General features: G+C 47.5%; 1 protein-coding gene across 1 annotated transcript in view; it reads left to right on the forward strand.

Moving 5' to 3' along the window:
- ADGRB1 (adhesion G protein-coupled receptor B1) overlaps nucleotides 1-20,856 on the forward strand; it is a 292,333-nt gene that overhangs the window by 65,977 nt on the left and 205,500 nt on the right. The window contains 2 exon segments of the mRNA XM_029592133.1: nucleotides 384-542; nucleotides 9,723-9,830. Of these exon segments, the coding sequence (XP_029447993.1) occupies nucleotides 384-542; nucleotides 9,723-9,830 (267 nt within the window).

Here is a 20,856-nt window from a genome sequence, read left to right on the forward strand (position 1 = left end):
GATTCTTATCCCGGTCCAATAAAAGCCATCAAGGTCCATGAAGGTTCCAAACCAGAGCAGCAGCTGAACAGGAGCTGGCCCGGCCGGGCAGGCCGATCCTCTGGCTTCAGGTTGCATATCACGGTTGCCCAACCACAGCTGTGTAAAGAATATCATTCATTTTTAAGTTCCGTTCCAGTTTTGAAACTCTGCTGCTCCCAGGACATCTGCCTTATAACCAATTCTGTTTTTGATTTTTTTTTTTTGTGAGAACGGCATTGTAAAAGGTTCTTATGTTCTGTTTCCGAAGCCTGCGCACACACGTGCAGTTGCCGCTTGTCTTGTTCATCTTCCGGGATGCCGAGGCTGATGAAGTCCTGCTGTTTTGTTTTGTTTTTTAACAGGTGGCTGGAACGCATGGTCCTCTTGGGGAAACTGCACCAGGGATTGCGGAGGAGGACTGCAGACACGGTCCCGAACCTGCCAGTCCCTGTCCGATGAAGGCCTTAACTGTGAAGGAGTCTTAGAAGAGGGGAGGCACTGCAATAGAAAAGCATGCACTAGTAAGTTGGGTCTCTGGAAAGACGTACGTGAGGGTCCTGGGCTCCATTACTTGACGACAGTAAGCAAAGAGCATTTAAGTGGTAAAATCAGGGAAGGGATAGTTCGGTTAAAAAAAAACCAACCCAATGAAATACATCTGAATTTTATCCTCTAATCGAAAGGAATTAAATAAAGGACAACACATTGTTAATGAACAGGTATGAAGTAAACTCTAATGAAAAGAGCACCATGGCGAATAAGTGAACTGGTTCTGCGTAAACTGAATGCAATATTTTTTTCAGGCTCTTAATTTTAAATTCTTGGAGCTGCTCCTAGGCTCAGCCATGTTCTCAGTCATGTGATTCTTGACATCACTTGGTGACGTCACAGGCGAGTTTCCTGGTTTGGCATCAGAAGGGGAATGTAATGGGCACCCACCATATTTAGTCTATTGCCATGCCTACCGAGCCATTGGCTAGTGAGGCACGACCTCATCCGTCGCGGATGAGCCCTGGAGAACAGCGCCCGCGATGGCTTGAATGATGCTCACTTGACTAAAAATAGCCATCGGCTGTGCCAGAGTGCACGGCCAATCCCTTTCCTCTCATGCATTCAGTGGCACCGCATGGGCGGAGCTCCAGACTGAGTGACCTCGTCTATGACCCCCCCCCCCCCCCCCCCCCCCCGCTCACATGGCTGCAGAAAATCTTCTGTAAGATTAAAAAAAAAACCAAAACAAAATTGTGCCCATCTAAACCCTCTAATGAACATCAAGAATAGGTAAGCTGTTCGGCACCTTAGGGACTTCCCCGATGCGGCTCTTCACCTTTCGGTTTCCTGTCCAGGCCCTGGAGCGAGCCTTGGAAACGGAAAGACAGACGTCGTCGGCCGGGGAGGGCGGGAAAGCCGACAGGGCCTCCTCCATCAATCGACTTCTTGTTTTTCTCTCCCGTGGAGCCTGCCTCTGCCTGCAGAATACCAACGAGCTCTAGGATATTGATAATTAAGCCCAATTTCTTCAGGCAGTTGGGAGGCTAATTCTGTTAATTTGGAATTTATTTTTTCATCTCTGGGAAGCAAAAGCAGTCTGGTTAGCACAAGCTTGGCTCTGATTATAATTATGCCTGTTTGCTCCTCCGCCACGGATATATTTCTGATTGGGCTGGCAGAGATTTAAGCATAATTCTACCAATTTTTGAAATTATCCGATAAAGAATTAATGGAGGGGGCCAAACCTTAAGGCAAGGAACCTGGGCGAAAATGAATTTCATTAATACTGAATAACTTGATTTTATGGGTTTTTTAAAAAAAAATTGTTTTTTGTTGTTGTTCCTTTCTTCAATTGAAAAGACAATTTTCATGGTACAGGATCATGACAGTTTATAAAGACTTCCAGGGCCATCTAGTCTGCCCATTACATTTTTGTTTCTTTGCGGTGGTGTTCTTCCCGGGTTCCCTCGCATTGATTTCACCTCCTCCCGTAGCCCAGCCCTGGCAAGCGCAGCCTTCCTCTACGCCCGCGACGCTGCTCCGAATCCAGTACATGCTCAAGTTTGGCCACTAGGGGGGGGGTCCCTGTTTTGCAATGACCCAGTTGTCTCCCTTGGTTGGACCCAGGAGCTCTGGTTTCCTACCTGGCAGGACTTCACACTGGCCCTGCTGCATACTCTAATCTGATCTTCAGCTTTTCCCTTCCCTTTCTATCACTGTCCTCTGTGCATATTCCATGCTTTTTTTTTGCTTTTTTTTTAAACTCTGTTACCATTCATATTCTTTCCACCTGCACTGAAAAAACTGTTCCTTGCATCCACCAAGCTTCTAAGAAAGAAATACTGTGCTTCCTTAAGTTTCTCGTGGAAATGCTTTCCTTTCAGCCCCGTAGCATGTTTTTTTTTTCTTCTAGAACTTTCTTTCCACCTAAACAATACCTCTCTGAAACGCAGAGGAAAGGTTTTTTGGTTTTTTTTTTTTTACAGTTGGCTGAAAGCACCTACCGGGTTACACGTGAGGAAATCTCCAGCAATCTTATCTTGAATATGAGATTTTTACCGCTGTCAGGAGCGTCCCCACCTTGCCCCAGCAGCTGCAGCGCAGTCAGGGATGTCAACGTGCCCAATCGAACAGCCCGAAAGAGCAGCACTAAGGCGTTAACGAAACACATAGGTCAGAAAAGAATATCATCCCTGTCCGGCATGTATAGAATAAAAAGGCTTGATTGCCAGCGCCAGCACGTAACCTAAACACTTCTGATCTTCTGCCTGCCTTTCCAAATAACGCTCAAGGTGACTGATAGCATTGCTAGAGTTCAGGTACGTTAAGTCAGCCATGTCCCAGAAGAGCTTACAGTCTAAGGCTTTTCTCCCGTTCTGTGTCTGTGGGGAAAAATGCTTAGCACAAGAGGCCCTGAAGCAACAGGAGATAAAGTGCATCGCCCAAGGTCGTAAGGAAGGTGACAAGAAGAAGCAGGATCTCGACCCCAGTTTCCTCCCGTTCTCTGCCCCATTGCCCTTGGCGCGTCCATGCACGAGTCATCCTTTGAGATCGGCCTCTCCTTAGCCTTGCACAGCCGACCCGAAACCTTTACTAAATGAGCAGGCTTGTCCGGTGCTTCTGTCGCAAGGCCGCGCCCTTCCCTGCGGAGGTGCCACGGGGCCGGCCAGGGCCGGGGATGCCAGAGAGGCATTAAAAACCCAAGGCGAAGACGGGACTTGCGGTCATCGCGCGATGACGGCGCCAAGTGGGATGGGTTTAGGGCCCCCGATGGCGGAAGGGGCCGTCGCTGCAGTGGCTGCACTAAGTCGGGGGAGAGGCGTGAAATGGGGTAAAATCTCCCAGGTGATTGTGAATGGAGGAAGGCTCACGGTGCCATATTCCAGCCCGAGGCGCAGGCCCAAAAGAATTCTTGCTACCTTTTTCTCCCCTCCCCCTCTCTCTGTGGTAAATAAAGATTTTAGTTTCCCCCGCAGGCCTTTCATCTGCACCTCGGGCGCTTTCTCGTTTCCCTTGCGGTGTCCCAGTGTCCTCTTCCCCTTCCGTCTGGGTCCCTGGTTTTCTCTAGCCCCGTTTTCCTGGGGATGGTGCCGGCCGGGTCCAATTCCTGGCCCTGGTCCTTCGGCTCCCCGGGCCGGGCAGGCCGAGGAGGCAGCACTCGCCAGGGGGGTAGGAGGGAGCCCTGGCTGCTGCGCGGTGGGGGGGCCGCGCGGTCTGGGAACCCTGGCCGTGGAGGCGATGGCCGGGGCTGCCTGCTGAGGGAATCTGAAATAAGTTTCAAACCCCCGGGGTGGGGGCTGCGAATGAAGGCTCGGCGAGCTGCGGCCCCAAGATGAGCCGGTTCCAGTTGAGCTGGAAGGCCAGAGGAGTAAGAGGAGGCCGCAGGGGAGAAAAAACCCCCCCAAACCCCTCTGTTTTCCAGACTTAAATTATTAATAGGCCTGAGGGGCTGGGGGGATACAGGGCAATAGCCGGGGGGGCTCAGCATTGCCTGTGTCTGTGCCCTCTCCATCGTTTCTTCCCTGGGCCCCGGCGCGCCTCTACCTGCCGGCCCTGGTAAGCGGAGGAACTGAAAAGTAATACTAGAAGCTGCCTTGAAGCTAAAGTGTTTGTGGTAACCGCTGCCTAATTTCTACACAGCCTTTTGGGGTTTTTTTTTTTTTAATGAACAGGCTTTGGGCACTACGCAGGATCAAAAGGGACTTTCTCTGCTGTCGGTGGCTTTTATTTATCTCGTGCCGGAGGCGTGAAACCTAATGAGATTTTTCTACTGAGGCAAGAAGTTTTCCGCCATCTGTTGGACCAGCTCAGAGCTGGAGCAAGACTAATAAAGCCGAGGGCCCGATTATCTAAAGCATTTAACACACTTAAACTTGGATTTTTATATGTGTAAATGCACTTTACCCGTGTAAGTGGGCTTTTGAAAATTGCTACAATATAGGCCATTGAATTGTCAATTGGCTTTGCCCACATTGTGTTCACTTTACACAGGGAAAGGCTTTTGAAAATTGCTATGCTAGTGTGTTACATTTACTTGTGTAACTCCACTGAAAATTCACCTGCTCAACCGGCTGGCCTTCTCTGTTAATATCCTGCTTCCCCCTGTGGCGCTGGGGAAGCAGATATTGTCAATCAGTTGTCCTATCCAATGCAGCCAGTGTGTGTTCTGGGAGCAGAGGAACCGGCTGGGCACTGACAGGTGCCAGGGAAACGGAACAAGGCTCAACCCTTGAGTGACTTACTGATAACGGATATCGCTTTCAAGAAACCCCGCCAATTGCGGCCACTATTTCACCACATTCTGCCGCCTCTTATCTTTTGCTTAGCAGTGTCACGTCAAGCACTGAATGTTCTCTTCACGCTCCCGAGATTTTCAGCGTGCGCCCGGCTGCCTTGTTAAATTTATAAACGGAAAAATATTTGCAAAATGGAGCTCAGGTTTGTCTGCGTCTCGGCTATGCCTGATGTGCGGAGCAAGAGTCAATCTCTTTATTGTCTGGGAATGTGGGCCCGTGCGGTCTGGGCAAAGGAAAATTCTCAGCATTCCTCTCCAGTCAGCGCTCCGACTCTCGCATCAGGATGATTCTCTGATGCCTCGACGGTTTCTTGCCATGGTGACACTGCACTCAAAAATTGGGGGCTGGGGGGAAGAGGGCCTGGTACAGACCAAAGTATATGGTTTTGTTTTAGCTGAGCACTGTCATTTATGCACCCCATAACGTCTAATATTTCTAGACCTTTTAGGTTAATTCAAGCCCTTAAGAGTAAAACGGGCGAGTCTGCTGGAATTCCAGAACTCTGGAAGAGAGCGTGGAGCCTTTAATAACGTTGTTTAAATGAAGCCATGGATTAAGTTAGCCTCAGTAATACTACATGCAAGGGGCTCATTTCAATAAGAGAGGTTTAATGAGTAAATAAAGGATCTACACGCATAAGTCATGAGGCAAGAGGCTACAAGTCATCAGGAAAGTGCCTTCGGTATGCGGAAAGTTCATAGAAATACTTTTAACACAGCCTTCGGTGAGTTGGCGTTGTGAATGACCGATTTAAGGCTGAAAATCTCCCTAGAGATTTTGTTTATGAAATGAAAACATAACATTTCCTTTTTCCTTTTTTTTTTTTTGGACTCAAGGGTTTCCTCCTGTTCCCAGGGCTGGGATCTGGTGCCGTGAGCCTTTGCACGCAATGACCCTTGGAATTTTTCCCATATTTTACATCAACCCCCCGTCCCCTTGCCCCAATCATACCTGGTCTAGTCATTGCAGCGACAGTTCTGGACCAAGGGCCAAGTACCAGGGCGTCTTCTGGAGCTGTTTAATCCTGGGTCCATGTAGGTGTCATCCTTAAGCAATGAGCAGGACTCCCTTCTCCTCTCTCTCTCTCTCTTCCCCTCCACTACCACAGCATCAAAATGCTTTTTGCGTGATTTTCCGCTGGGAATATTGCAACTCACTCTACATTAGTACACCTTCAAAACTAAATTGACAATTGCAGCTCTTCCAAAATGCTGCAGCTCAAATATCGAACACAAATAAATCTGACCAAATTATCCCCTCGAAGGCCCTCCACTGGCTCCCAGCAGTCCTCTGTGCCAATTTTAAAATCCTGACTCTTGCCCACAAGGCCTTGCAAGGCAACACATCCCTCTATTTCAGCTGCCATCTCATCCCATATACAGCCTTCTGCCACTCTCACAAACCGGATTACATTACCAGCCTAGCCTCCCCCCCCCTCTCAGAGAATTACACCTAAAGCAGTCCCTCTACTACCAACTAGCAGACCAGCCCCAGACCTACTAACTTTCAGAAAGCTGCTAAAAAGTGGCTCTTCCGAACAGCATTCGGCCCGCAGTCACAACCATGAGGGAAACCCAACACCCTGCCAATGACTACTGCGCCTGTTTGGATTTTATGTTCCTATCCTTCGGAGACTCCAGCCTAAATTTGTGGCCAGCCTCCCCCCCCCCTCCCAAAAAAAAAAAAAATCTTGTATCCAGATGTTCTTAACTCCCTGTTTCCGAGGATCATGTGCGTGTAACACTACTCCTCATGGCTACATAACGCCAGTGTCACTCAGACCAGACCAGTCACTCCCCTACACGCTGTTGTGTTCTTAAACGCTGCGGATTTTAGTCTTCAACCTGCTGTAACACGCTTGGGATCCTTTAAAGTATGAAATAAATAGACGATGACGATAAAATGGTTGAAATAAAAATCCAGCATTCTGATTTGTCAGATATCAGCAGGTGACGATGTCCTAATCCGCTGGAGTCAGGACGTCCTGAGGTGCTGCGTGACGTAAAGGGGAGCGTCGACTGTCTTACAGTGATTGTAGTTTCGGCAAAGGTTACCACACCTTGTGATGTCACTGAGCACTGCTTGAAGCTCCCGTTTATATTGATTTATGCCCACAGTACCCTGAATGTAATCCGCTTTCATGTGCCTGAAGGGAGGAGGATAAATCAAATGTAAAAAGCGTTGCAGTTTCAGGGGGAAGGTGCATGTTGCGGACCTTCCCTCTGAAAATGATTCCCACCAAAACGACCCTCGTACGTTTACGCCAGTGAACGTGTGCTGCGAGCACGGCCTGTACGTTCAAAGCCCTCCCCAGCTCCCATTCCTAGAAATGTGGAAAGAAATATGCCCCCAGTGCCCTATGCACCTACCTTTACGCCTAGAGGGTTGACATTAAAAAAGGTAATTTCTGTGGATAAAGCACCGTTTTACCTTGCAGAAATGCCTTTCAAAAATAACCTTGATGTGTCTTGGAGCTAAAAAAACACAACCCCCAAACCAACAAAAAGAAGGTTTTACTTTTGAAAAGCATACAGTGCCAACTTTTAATCCTGAATTTTGCTCTATATTCAGTCCTTCCAGCTAATATTTCTGCCAGGCTTCGACTACCGCACCTTGTGATGTCATCAAACGTAACAGATCTCCCTTGCCGTTGATTCGCGCCAATGGTATTTCTCAACATTTTGCAAGAAACATTGGGCAGGCCAACAGAATTGCCGTCAGCAGGTCTGATCTGTTCTGGCAGAGACCTCGGTAAACACGTACAGCTTGACGCCGAGGAGTACAGTAAATCCGATAAACCAAACAAGATATGATTTCCCCTTTTACATCTCTAGGCAATTAAGCACAGCTTTATGTCGGGGACTGCAACGGAGACAGAAGGACTCCCAGATGGTCAAAAGAAAGAGCTCTGGCAATCTCTGCTACTGGCCAAACAGTGTACTACAAAGACGTACAATACCCAGAGCCAGAGGCCTAATTCCTGATTCACTGAGGCAACGCTCGTGAGAACACACCGCACAACGCACTAGATATATCTCTAGACACGTGCGTCTCTTACCTAACCGTACAAAATCACACAACTGCTTCAAAGGGCAAATGCAGCAGCGGAGGACACATTTTCTTTCCCGTTATTTTAGAAACCGTTTTTTTTTTTAGGCCAGGTCTTGATCTCTTGTGACCTTATCATCAGGATACCAGAAGGAAACATCAAAGCTACTCAAAAAACCTCAGACATCTGAGTCCAGAATAGTCAGATACTCTGAAGCCAATGTGAAAGGCAAGGCTTTCCTCAAAAAACACTACCAGATGCAGATTTCTCGGCAACTCGTTTCCCACCAGAGAGATCTCTTACCTCTCGTACAGTTCCTCAGATGAAGATGGGCAGGGAGGGTCCACATTTAACCGCGGTGGGACTCGGCAAGTTAGCTGGATCTGTTTATCTGGTTAACTTAGCCAGGATATTCAGCGATATGGCAGCGCCGCTGAATATCCTGGCTATCTTAAAATTAGCCAGCTAAGTGTATCCGACTAACTTTAGGACAGCCCTGTGGCCGACCAGAGTCAGCCGGATAATTTATCTGGCTATCTCGATTCCTCCCCCGATCCTCCCATTCCCTGCCTCTGGGTTATCTGGCTGAGCTGGAGAAGTCCTTATCAGTTTTTTTTCTGCGTATTGGGCTCATAGTACTAAGAGGATACTCTAGCTCCTGCCCACCTCCCCACCCTCGCCCCAGATCCTATCATAGTTTTACAGCAAATACTATTATTTAATGCAGCAAACACTTTCACTTGTGTATTTCCGGCAGTCTCCTTCGCTCGTATGGCATTGCTCTTGAAAGCCAGACACAAATATTTTAGGCTAGCCCAATAAAAAGTTATTACCTGGTGCTTTTTTTTTTTTGGGGGTGGGAGAGGGGTCATGGTTCACTTTACTCCACTCTTGAGCTGACAATCCCTACCCCTTTCAGTGCTGTTTACGGGGGAGGAGAGGAGCGCGAGGCGGAGTGGGGAGGGTGAAGCCCAGAACCCTGCTTATAAGGCCCCGCCCTCCTCTTGCTGGAAGCCAGTCACACTGCAGCGACGGTCTTCAGCTGGGGGCCGCGGAGTGTCTCTGAACACCTGCATCCTCCATCCTTTCCCCCGAAGAGGTCGCTGTGATGGCTGAAGTTCAGTTCCCTCCAACCCCTCCTCCCCCCATCAGCACCACCACCACCACTACCCGGGAGCTGTGAATATTTCCTAGGCACCGCCTTCAGCTCCTGCAAGCCCAGTGAACAGAAGGCAATCCAACCCTCACCCCTAACATTGTGCTTGCATTTCTCTCCTTCCAGTTCTAACTGGAAGGACAGAGCACATATGAATTACAAAGCCATCATCACATGATTTCCTGGAGGAGAATAATGATTGCAGTTGGTCTGTGTGTATGGAATATCCTGTGTTTCTGCTGTAAGGTGCTGTCGTGTGATTGTAGCCCTGAGCCATGGCTGCCGGAGCTGATGCTCTGCTCTGCTGCTTCACTCTTGAATAGTTCCCCAGGTTAGGACGGGGACCTGTTTGAATCCTGCAGGAGCCCCCATGGCTGCTGTGGTTATTTATCAATGCAGAGCGTTGCCTTGTAGACAGAAGCCTGAATGAAACATTATGGTTCCGTTGTCTATTTTCCACATTGCGTGGCTATGTTTTCTGATATTACCTGTTGCAATTTAAGATGAGATATCCTCCACCTACAAGTGTTATCATGGCCAATAACCCCCTTTCCCTGTCGCAGGGCCGATTTTGATTTTGGGCAAGGGAAAGATGTTGCAGAACAGATGCAAATGACAACTTATGAGTCAATGTTATCGTGTAAGTTTGTGAAGAGCGTTGTTCTGACCACACAAAACGAGTCTTATGTGATCAACTGTCTTGCTGTAGACAATGGACGCTATAATTCCAGAAGCCAGTCGCTGAGATCCATAGATAACAGAAAGCGAGAAGACCTTGACGAGCCCCAGCAATTTGGATATCCTGCACCTCAAATAGGTAAGCTCCAGGGTCCCCAAAGGCCTCCTGTGCAGAGCCCAAAGAAATGAATTTGCCTCGGTATGAATTGAGCAGCATCATCCTTCTTCCCCAGAACCTGGGGTAGCCCAGTGCCTAGATTGGCCATAACACGATAGGGAATTAGTAGTCGCACCACTTTTGCATTATTAATAACCAGATGTGGGAATCTAAAGGTCCGCCATTGGAAATCCAGTGGCGACATCGCTTAAAGCAGTGCCACAGGTTGTCAGTGTTGACCTATGGATCACCCATGGAAATCTCCACATTGACAGTTGTTGACCCTGCATCTCTCTCAGTTCTTCCGCACATAAGGAATGCTTTAGTCTTAAACCAGCAGTGCCGCCCTTCCATGCAGCGTTGTCTAAACTCAGTTTCAGGACCGAACCACCTCACTGAGGTGGCTCTGCTGTAGGGACAGGATTCATGGTGACTGTGGACTTTGTTGTGCAATATTTTCTGTTTAAGTACTTTTTTTTTTTTAGTTGAAGGATCAAGGGTAATGCTAAATATGCAGTAAGTAAAAAAAAAAATTATTCAAAGGATGGTCACGTTGGTCATGTTTAGGTTTCTCCAGTTTTCTCTCCTCCATCAGAATCGGAATGTCCTGAGTCAATTAAGATTGGCGCAAGTTGCTTTACCTAAAAACAGATAAATTCATGGTGAATACAGATCTCCAGGCCCGCTCAGTCTGCCCGGTTTTCCTTATTGTAGCACAGATCCCAATGATCTCCAGCTTTGCCAAAACTAATTTCTCGAGGTTGGTCCCAGACTTTCCAGTTCTGGAATATTCTGCCAGCGTCTCGGCTTCTCCTCCTTTATTGGCTGGCTGTTACAGGACTCTAATCCCTTTCTGTAATGAATACTTTTCTCATGCTATTTCCGAATCTCCCCTTCCATTATAACCTAATCCCTGGTTCTTGGATTTCTTTTGTACTGACAAAAATGCTGGCTTCCCATTTGAGTTATTTCAATATATTTTGCTGTCTCCCCCCTTTTCCTCCTCTCTTTTAAGATGTTCATGCTTAGGTCATTAATTCTCAACCGATAGGGCTTTTTATGCAGACTTGAAACCAGTCTGAGTGCTGTCCGCTGGCATTATTCTTCTTTGCCGAAATCCCTTGGGAGATGTGCCCCTCTGGAACTGGATAAAATGCTCCAGCAGTGCTTGTTGAGAGGTATTGCCATCTCTGATTTTTTCCCCGCTGGTTATAGATTTCTCTGTACCCTCAGGAATTCCATAGACTCTCCTTGCTGCATTCACACACTGTTTAATGCCCACGAGATCATATTGAACAGAATAAACCCTAGCACTGTTGCCATTTTGTTTTCCGGAGGGGCTGCAAATCCCAGTGTTTTTATGTCACTGAATGCATGGACTTCTAGTTCTGCTTTTTTGGGGGGAAATAAATTGAGAAATCAAAACTACAAGGTGATGCATGCAGTGGGGGTAAAACCAAGATACTTATCCTTGAAATCTTGGTGATTCAAGCGAGCTGACTCTAGATTTTTAACATCAGCTGGTTCAGATTTGCTCATCTTATTAGAATTCTCCTACCCAGTGTTTTTTCCCCCCAGTGTTTATCTATCTTTGTTTCACATTATTTGGAAGTATGTCTTAGATAATCTGTTTCTGATGTAATGACAGCGCAAAAGGGTGCTGAGTTATGGGTGCTTGGTGGCCATAATTCTGAATTTCCTGACTTTTGTGTGTTTTCTCTAACAGCTGTATTATTACTGTAATGCCATTTTTGCTAATGACAAATTGCTAATTACAGCTCTACCAATTGTCATCATGTCAGTGCATTGAACAGAACTGGTATAGAAGAATTATCATCATATTGTTATTATTACTATTCTGATATTGAGTAATAAATCAGTCAGTGCATTATTTATATCAGGAATCTAGCCTTTAGCCCAATCTGCATGCTTGGAAATCAGTGGGTGGGTATCTGAGAGAAGAAACAGTTGATTTCAGGAGGGCAGGCAGTAGCGCTATTTGAATAGGGACATTAACTTCTCTTTAGGAAGGACAAACCATTATAAATGAACAGGCCACTGAGAAAATAATAATGCACGTAAACTCCTTGTAATTTCTCCAGACTTTAAGTATGAAGGATGCGCATTCATTTAAAACAAATCAGGAATCTGAACCACAAATGGCCATTTTTGTTTGTTTCAGTAAGTCCAAAATGAATTGATAATGGCAACGAAAAACCTGAAGATTTTCGTTTGTATTTGTTTCAGAAAATAACACACTATCTACAAACAGAATATCCTATTTTCTGAAACGAATACAAATTAAAAAACAAAACCCTTAACACACGCAATTCAGCCAAAAAAAAAAAGACAGACTGAAAACAAATATAACAAACCAAACTCAAAAGTTTTGGCCATGCACATCCCTAATAAGTATAAGCAGTCCTTCTACTTCCAACGTTTTGAAGAAAGAAACATGGAATAGGATAACAGGCACAGGTAGATTTTATAACATGCGTGCGCATGTGCAGGCAGCACGCGCAGGAGGGAATTTTACTAAATTACGCACGGCGACGCAATCGGGCCTTCCCTTCCCCCTCTACCTAAACTCCCTCCCTCTTCTCCTCTCCTCCCCACTTCCTAAACCCATCCCAGCAACTTACAGGATTTTTGTTTTACTACTTACTGCTCCCCTGGAGCAGAAATAGTTTGCATGCGCCAGCCGGCTGCCGGCATGCGCTTCCCCAGGACAGTGGCTAATGGCCGCTATCCTGGCCGGCCTCCGTCCCGCCCCATCCCACCCCCTCCCCTCTGCTAAATTCAAGCCATGCTCAGCTCAGCTCAGCTCATCTCGATTCTCTGAATTTGCCTGGCTGTGATTCTGTTCAAGGATGGATATTCAAGGATTCTCAATGATTTCACCAAAGTATTCAGAAGTTTATATTTCTGGATATTCTGAACCTGCAAATAGTCATGGAAATCTGAACAAATCTGACTAAATATGGGAAAAAAAAGAAGCAAAACAAACAGAGTGAGCTTTAAACCAACCGGGTCAAAGCTGAGGCTCCTTACCAAGAGTAAATTCAAATCAGTTATTTATCGTAGCTCCGAACCTCTATAGTGAAGCGGTTTGCTATCTCTCTAGTAGAGATGCACCTTGTACAGATGGGTACAGTTTGTGTATCTGTATGCACCACTGTGTCCAGCTCCCACTGTTCGCCTTGTCACCAATGTTTTAAAACCATGGCAGTTAGGATATCATCCAAATATTGATCTTTGCCTTCTCTGAGCGTGTGATCGATTAAAAAAAAAAAAATTCCTAGAATAGAAGCCATGATTGAAACTAAAAACTAAACCACTCATCAGTTCATCACTTCCTTCTTAATTGTTAGCTGTTTTGCTCCTTATTCCGCATTTCTTCTTCTAACATGTAACTGTGGTATTTGCAGATATTTCATACCGGAATGTGGCATCTCTGCGAATCGCAGAGAATCCTTTCATTTTATGGCCTGCTTTCCTGCTGCAACTCCTAAAAATTGGCTGTGACCTTCTAGGGCCCCTGACCCCTCTGATCAATGCTGCACAGATGCTTCCCTGGCTTGTTTCAGATATTTTAGATTTCTGGGTTTGACCGTGAGCTCGCTCACGTCGCCGTTTATTTCTGCACCCCCGAGGTCGCCCCCCCCCCCCCCGTGCGGCCTGATGGTGACGTAATCCACTGTTCTAGGGGTGACTGTGATGTCACAGAGAGGAAGCAGCGACTTCCGACGGAGCTGGGAAAGATCCCACGTTCAGTGCCGTATTCCGGGAATAAGGGCAGGAGAACTCTTGTCTGTTACGCGGATATTGTCGTGGTTGTTTTGTGTGGCCCGCCGAGCGGTGCTTCAAAAGCAACAGCAGCCTCAGGAAAATGCAAACTGTACTGCAGCCCTGTGCTGAAAGTAGATGGGAGCGAGATGGTTGGATCCAGGATGGCTTTACTTGAATGAACAGCAGAGTGAGACTTTCAGCCGAGGTGTTTTTTTTTCTTCCTCTCATTAGGGGAGGCCGGACGTTGCGTTGGATGTCAAAGAGATCGCAGAAGGGGGTTCGGTATTTGGGCACGAAAAGGGAAGTGGGCGGGTGGCGGGTTTGAAAGCCGCTCGCATTACATCTTGTTTTGATTCGGAGCTGGGCAAGAAAAAGTTCGGAGGCGCTGGACAAAAAGCCTCTTGTCTTTGCTTCAGTAGCTCCTTAGACTGGAGCAGGGAAGAGTAGGGCAATGCTCGCTGTTTTCCTTGTTCCTGCTTCCCCCTCCAATGACCCAATTCAGTGAATCTAAGGGGGGGGGGGGGAAACCTGTTATGTTTTAACACTTTTCAGTCCCTTTGCAAAAAAACTGGGGGGGAGGGGCCGGAAGAGAGGCTGCTTGGACGGACACTGGAGGAGTACAGAGTGTCCAGCGGTGTCATGGACACATTGCCGTCACTGTGCTTCCTTCCTTCCTTCCTTTTTGGGACGAGACCTTTACAGCTTCATGGGGGCTAGGGTGGGGTGGGGGGCTGTGGATCGGGGGAGGGAAGGGCGGAGAAATACAAAAGAGCACACCTTGGGAAGCAGTTCATGAGTGCATTCAGAGAGGCGAGGAGATGGGGATAACCTACCATCTGTAGGAACCGATTATGCATTGATCCCCTCCCAACAGGACATGTCCTGTGTGGAGGGGCTGAGGGCAGGAAATGCACCCGATTGCTCCGCACGGAGAGGGCTATTGCTGCTAGGACCGGACGTCTGGGCTGGTCAGGAGGTTCACTGGGCAGTCGCTATGCACGGTTGGGCGGAGGTAATCTAGGGGCAGTGCCCCTAGATTACGTCTTCCCGCTTCCCAGCTCAGCTGGGGATGCTGTGGCGTTGCCAGTCGATGCGCAATGGCGACCCCTAGTGACTGGATTCAGGACCCCAAAAGGAACCCGCAAACGAGGGTGGTCACTGCAGTGCATGGCTCAGCCCGTGATTGGACGCGCATCCATAACCCCCACACAAAACGGGGGTTAGCGCTTCCAAACGCGCATCCAATTGTACGCATAGCTAATAGCGCTCATCACAGGCAAATGCATGTGGATGAGGCTACTATCTATTATCCCCGCGCACATTTTTACTCGCCAAAATTAATACCTGCCCAGAGCGGGTGTTAATTTTGGAGGAGCCCAAAAAGTGTACGGAAAAGCAGAAAATACTGCTTTTCTTTACTTCCTCCAACTGGAGGAACAAAAAAATTAGAATGTCCCGAAAAAAAAAATTAAAAAAATAAAAGTGCCGGCGGTCAGGTTAGGAAAAAGGAAAGCTCTAAAATTGATTGTCCGTTTTCCTAACCGGCTAACAGCCACCTCTCCCGGGCGCCCGCTGCTGAGGAGGCACTAGGGGTGCGCAGTTTCTTCCAGCACCTCCTTTTTACTATGGCAGCCCATTTGCATTTTGCATTGGGTGCCCCGCAGAGGTGGATCGGCGCGCGTTAAGGGAGCGGGCGCTCAATCGTGTGCGCCTGTTTTAACGCGCACCAATATTGCATCGGCCTGAAAGTAAGCTAGGAGGGCATAGAAAATAAGGGAAAGCATGCTAGTGTAGTTACTAATGGAGGCTCATGACAGCCCCGGCCCTGGCTGCAGCTGAGCTGAAAGCTGAAAGAAACAGGAAGAAATTGCTGAGTGAAAAAAAGAAAATGAACTTAATATCTGTTTAGTACAAAAAAAAATGTCTCTCTACTATTTATAACCCTGTAAGAGGAGGCACTATAACTCGGGGTGAGGTTTGGGCAGTGGGGTAGGTTTTGGGGGTAGTTTTACATACACAGAGGTACGAACAGCCAAGTTGACATCAGTGAAGATTTTCTGTCATTTGGAGCAATGAAAGGTACAAGAGGAGGTGATTTGTACAGTGTACTCTCTACCTAGCATGATGCACTCTCTACCTAGCTTCAGTCATGCTAGGTAGAGAGTACACTGTACATTTCAACTCCTCTTGTACCTTTCATTGCTCCAAATGACAGAAAATCTTCAGTGATGTCAACTTGGCTGTTCTTACCTCTGACTGTGATTGTAAAACTACCTCCTAAAACCTACCTCACCCTGAGTTAATAGTGCCCCCTTCTTACAGTGGTATAAAAAGTAGAGTGCCACAGGGGTCCCCCTAGAGGCATGATGTGAAAACTGCAGGTGCTATTTCTGCTGTATGGTATAGCATCTTGATGAATCTAGGGCTAAGTGCCAGATGTCCTGAAGTTTGGCTGTAAGAACTGTCCAGTTTACAATACTTATAACTCCTTGGAGATTAAATCAGGCTTCCAAGTTTTGTTTTGCATTGTTGTTTTTTTGTTTTTTGCTGGAGGTGCTTTGGCTGCAAGAGAGGATCCTTCCATCCTTGCATTCACCTCAGCACTCATCCGCTCACAGAACACTACCCGGGGTGCCGGTCATGGGTCTCTCTTGTATGCCCCTGACTCTGGTAGGAAGTGTTGCCGTGCCCTCACCTTTGCTGTCAGAGAATGAGAAGCGGGCAGAATTTTATGCGTCGGGCAGAAGCGTAAGGAAAAAAACCAAACAAACACCCACCCAGAGGGACGCTGGAAAAAGGTCTGAGAAGATTTCAGGATGCAGTGGCCAGCAATTGCAGGAGAGGTTAGCAAACGCCGAGGCCGGTGCGGGGCTGGGATGTGCATGGAATTTAAATCTCAACGTAAAAAGGCTTCCATTGTGCAATCGACGGGCCACTCCTCCCTTCTCCATCACCCTTTTCTATCCTGCAAGTAAAAATAAAAAAAAAAACAAATCGATGCTTCAGAAACAACGTAAACAGTCAAATGCGCAGGAGGATAAAATATTCTGTCTTTTAATTTCTGGGCTCACAATTTAATGGTGTGCTGTCAGTTCAGTTTTGGCAGAGAAATAACAGAATAAGTACAATGTATTTTATCAGTGCTTGATTGCCAGTAGCTGATAGAATTATTATTTGCAGAGATTTGGCGTGTCTCTTCCCCCCTTCCCCCCCCCCCCCCAAACCCCTTGGAAAAATTATAAATGGGGGGGAGGGGCAAAGGCTCTGTTTATATTTTGCCTTCAAATGCAAAATGCCAGCCCTGCCGTGCAGAAGCCAAAGGTGCGATTTTCTGAGCCTGCCTCCTGTTTCGCAGGCCCATTCAGGACGAGGGTGCCGGGAAGGCGGTGGTGGCCAACTCTGGACCCCCCAAGAGCCACGAGGAGGCTGGGTTTTCAGGATATGCTCCGTCGAATACGCGCGAGATTAAGATTTGCGTGCGTTGCCTCCATTGTATAGAAGCGGGTCTCGTGCGCGTTCGTGGTGGGCAGTATCCTGAAAACCCGGCCTCTTCGTGGCTCTTTGGGGGACCGGAGTTGGCCTCCCCCTGCCTGAGGGGATGGAATCCCCTTGCACCAGTGGCACCTGCTGGTCAGGCCCAAGGTGTGCGCAGAGTTGGTTCCAGAAGGTGCCGGGTTCTGTGCCCCTTGGCCTTTAGACCAGCCCTGCAGAGGGGTAGCTGTAAAGAGAGGCTTGGAACCTTCCCCCCCAGTACAACCTGGTTTAGTTTGAATTTGAAGAAAGCATTCCCCATCCACACACTCTCCCCCCTCCCCCGAAAGAAAGTCTCGTTCTGCACTTACTGTAATCTCCTGAAGCTTGCTGAGGCCCTGGTGTAATAAGCTGCACCACGCCCATGGCGGCGCGCGGATCTGCACACGTCTTTGCACCTGGAGCTGCACCCCCAAGATATCCAGGCATTTTATGCAAAAAAAAAAAAAAAAAAAAAGCGTGCACAGATTAGCACCGCTCCTTGCAAATCCCACGTTAATTCGTCGTTTTAGCATTTCATATATTCCACAACTTTCCAAAATACGTTCAGCGCTGTATGTATACAGCGTTAACATTCAGAATTCAATACAATAGACCAACCTGCAACAATTTAAAACAAAATAAAATGAAATTTGGCAGTGCCTACATTCTGCCCGCTTCCCGAAAACCTTGATATCCCTTTCGGGCAGAGCAGTAGCTGTTCCTGCCCGGTGCAGAGAGGTGCGTATGCTTACCTCCCGCTTTCTTAACTCCTGGTCAGAGGTGGGGTACAGTTTCTGGGGCCGGTGTAAGCCTGTGGGGCTGAACCTGGAGTTTGTGGTGCTAGGGTCCCGTGCTCGCTGTTTTTTTATGCATAAAACCTGACAGGGAAAAAAAGACTTCAGGTCATTAAAGCTGCCAGTGCTGGTTGCGCCAGTGTTGCCAGCTGACCCTGGAAGCCGGTTTGATAAGATCACGGCATTTGCCCATCCCTCCCTAATAACTTTTCAACCATTCGCCCAGTTCCATTCAGACAGCAGCAGAGCACTTCGTGATCCCCCCCCCCCCCCCTTTGCCCCATCTCCACACTTCAAAACACTTCCCTTTAGCTCCTGACAGGGGAAACAGGTTGGCGATTCAGTAATCAGAGGCAATCCCAGGAAGGCCTGCGCACGTTCGGACTGACGTAATAAGCTGCGGCAGACCTTCCGCGGGTTTGCGTGTGCGGTATTACGTGCGTTATCCCGTGTCAACCCTATGCGTGTACGTAATAACGTGGCTAGCATGGAAAAAAAATGCCCGCACAAACCCGCTCAAAAAATACGCGACTGGTTTGAGAGCTGCACAGTCAGGCCGTTTCAGAAAAACGCGAGGGAGAGCTGGCGAACACCTGCTATCCCGGTGTGCGCACAGGCCACTCTCTTGGGCACACGATTCAGGAGGGTTGCCTATGCAAATAAGGGCCCGCGGTAAAAAGAGGCGCTAGGGACACTAGCGCGTCCCTAGCGCCTCTTTTTTGACGGAAGTGGCGGCTGTCAGTGAGTTTGACAGCCAACGCTCAATTTTGCCGGCGTCGGTTCTCAAACCCGCTGACAGCCACGGGTTCGGAAACCGGACGCTGGCAAAATTAAGCGTCCGGTTTTCAACCCGCGAGCCGATTAAAAATTTTTTTTTTTAATTATTTTAAACTTTTAGGACCTCCGACTTAATATCGCCATGATATTAAGTTGGAGGGTGCACAGAAAAGCAGTTTTTACTGCTTTTCTGTACACTTCCCTGGCGCCGGCAGAAATTAACGCCTATCTTTGGGTAGGCGCTAATTTTTGAAAGTAAAAACTGCACGTTTTACTTTCTGTATTGCGTGGGAATAACTAATAGGGCCATCAACATGCATTTGCATGTTGCGGGCGCTATTAGTTTCGGGGGGGTGGGAAGCGCGTTTTCGACACGCTATTACCCCTTACTGAATAAGGGGTAGAGCTAGCGCGTCGAAAACGCCCGAGTGTTAGTGGTGGGGTTTTGTTAAGTGGGTTTTTTAGCATCTGGGTCAGAGCATGAATTAAGGGTAAGCGCCTGTCTAGAGGTTGAAAAATTAAGCGGTAGAAGCCTGGTCAGAGAGGGAAACAGACACATGTCAGAAATGCTGAATGCTTTTGTAACACTTTCCAAATCTCTACTGCTTTTCCCCTGCTCACTGGCATGCGCCATTATAGCTCCCACTTGTTGATGACGGATCATGAAAGGATTCGACATTGCTCCACCCACCTTCAGCTCCACTCCCCGACCACTAACTCACTACCGTCTCAAAGACTTTCAACCGAAAATCGATCACAAGTCACCACATTAATGCGGGTTTTGCACAGTTTATTGCATATCTGCGCGGATATTTCTTTTTTTGCGCGGATTTTCTGTGCGTATCTCGTTTGCAGGCCGTCCCTTTATTACATCCCGCGGAGGCGCCGGCTTTTGCCACACATGCTAAAAAAAAAAATATATATATGCTCTGAAAGATAGCGACGATTTTACCGCCGGTCTTATTACATCGGCCCCCACTGTGATATCATCGGGCATCTTTAAAGCTGCCCTGCCATTGGCTGGCATCGGGCTTTTGTAAAGCTGTCCTGCCATTGGTTAGCGCCTGTGGTCACCAGCTGACTCCATTTCTTGCCTATTTCCTTTAAGAAAAATCCGTCGGTACTGTTTAATAATGCACTTATTACACCTAATTTACATGAAAAAAAGTAAGTTGGCAAATCCATGTGAGGATTTCTAAAGAGGGAAATTAGGGCATCATGAATTGTTCACAAATCTCCTTGTTTTCCCTACAGGCTGATTTAGTCTTGCTTTTACTCCTTTTTCCATCTGGCCTTGTTTCCCCCCCCCCCTAGTTTGCGGGCTTCCCAAATCTGCCCTGGGTGCTGCACAGAGAGTGGGACTTCCAGGATATCCGCCGTGAACGCGCATTAGTTTAAACGGAGACACAGTCTTCCCCACAGTGAAAAACAAATAAATAAATAAAGTAAGTCCCCATTGGCTTCCAGTGTAAAAGTCTTGCTTTGGTTCGTAAAGCCCTCCAGGCATTTTGGTGACCGTCTGCGTGCATCCCGAGAAGAAATCTTTGCTCTCGCCGGGATTCCCTTCTGCAGATTCCCTTCACTGTCAGAAGCCAAGATACCAAAAAACGACCTTTTCTGGGGCAGGTCCTAATGAGATTAAATGAATCACAGAGTACCTAACTTTCATTAAAAAAAAAAACCCAAATCAACAACCCTCTGAGGCTTGGTTCCTGAGTCCCTTCTTCCGTAGATTATTGGATATCTATCGGCTGTACAATTTGATCTCTGGTTAACCGGAGTTAATCTTCAGTAGAGTTTAGTCTGCTTTGTAAGAACATAAGAACATGCCATACTGGGTCAGACCAAGGGTCCATCAAGCCCAGCATCCTGTATCCAACAGTGGCCAATCCAGGCCATAAGAACCTGGCAAGTACCCAAAAACTAAGTCTATTCCATGTTACCGTTGCTAATGGCAGTGGCTGTTCTCTAAGTGAACTTAATAGCAGGTAATGGACTTCTCCTCCAAGAACTTATCCAATCCTTTTTTAAACACAGCTATACTAACTGCACTAACCACATCCTCTGGTAACAAATTCCAGAGTTCAATTGTGTGTTGAGTAAAAAAGAACTTTCTCTGATTAGTTTTAAATGTG

The sequence above is a fragment of the Rhinatrema bivittatum genome, chromosome 2 (genome assembly GCF_901001135.1).
Source record: "Rhinatrema bivittatum chromosome 2, aRhiBiv1.1, whole genome shotgun sequence".
NCBI classification, from domain to species: Eukaryota; Metazoa; Chordata; class Amphibia; order Gymnophiona; family Rhinatrematidae; genus Rhinatrema; species Rhinatrema bivittatum.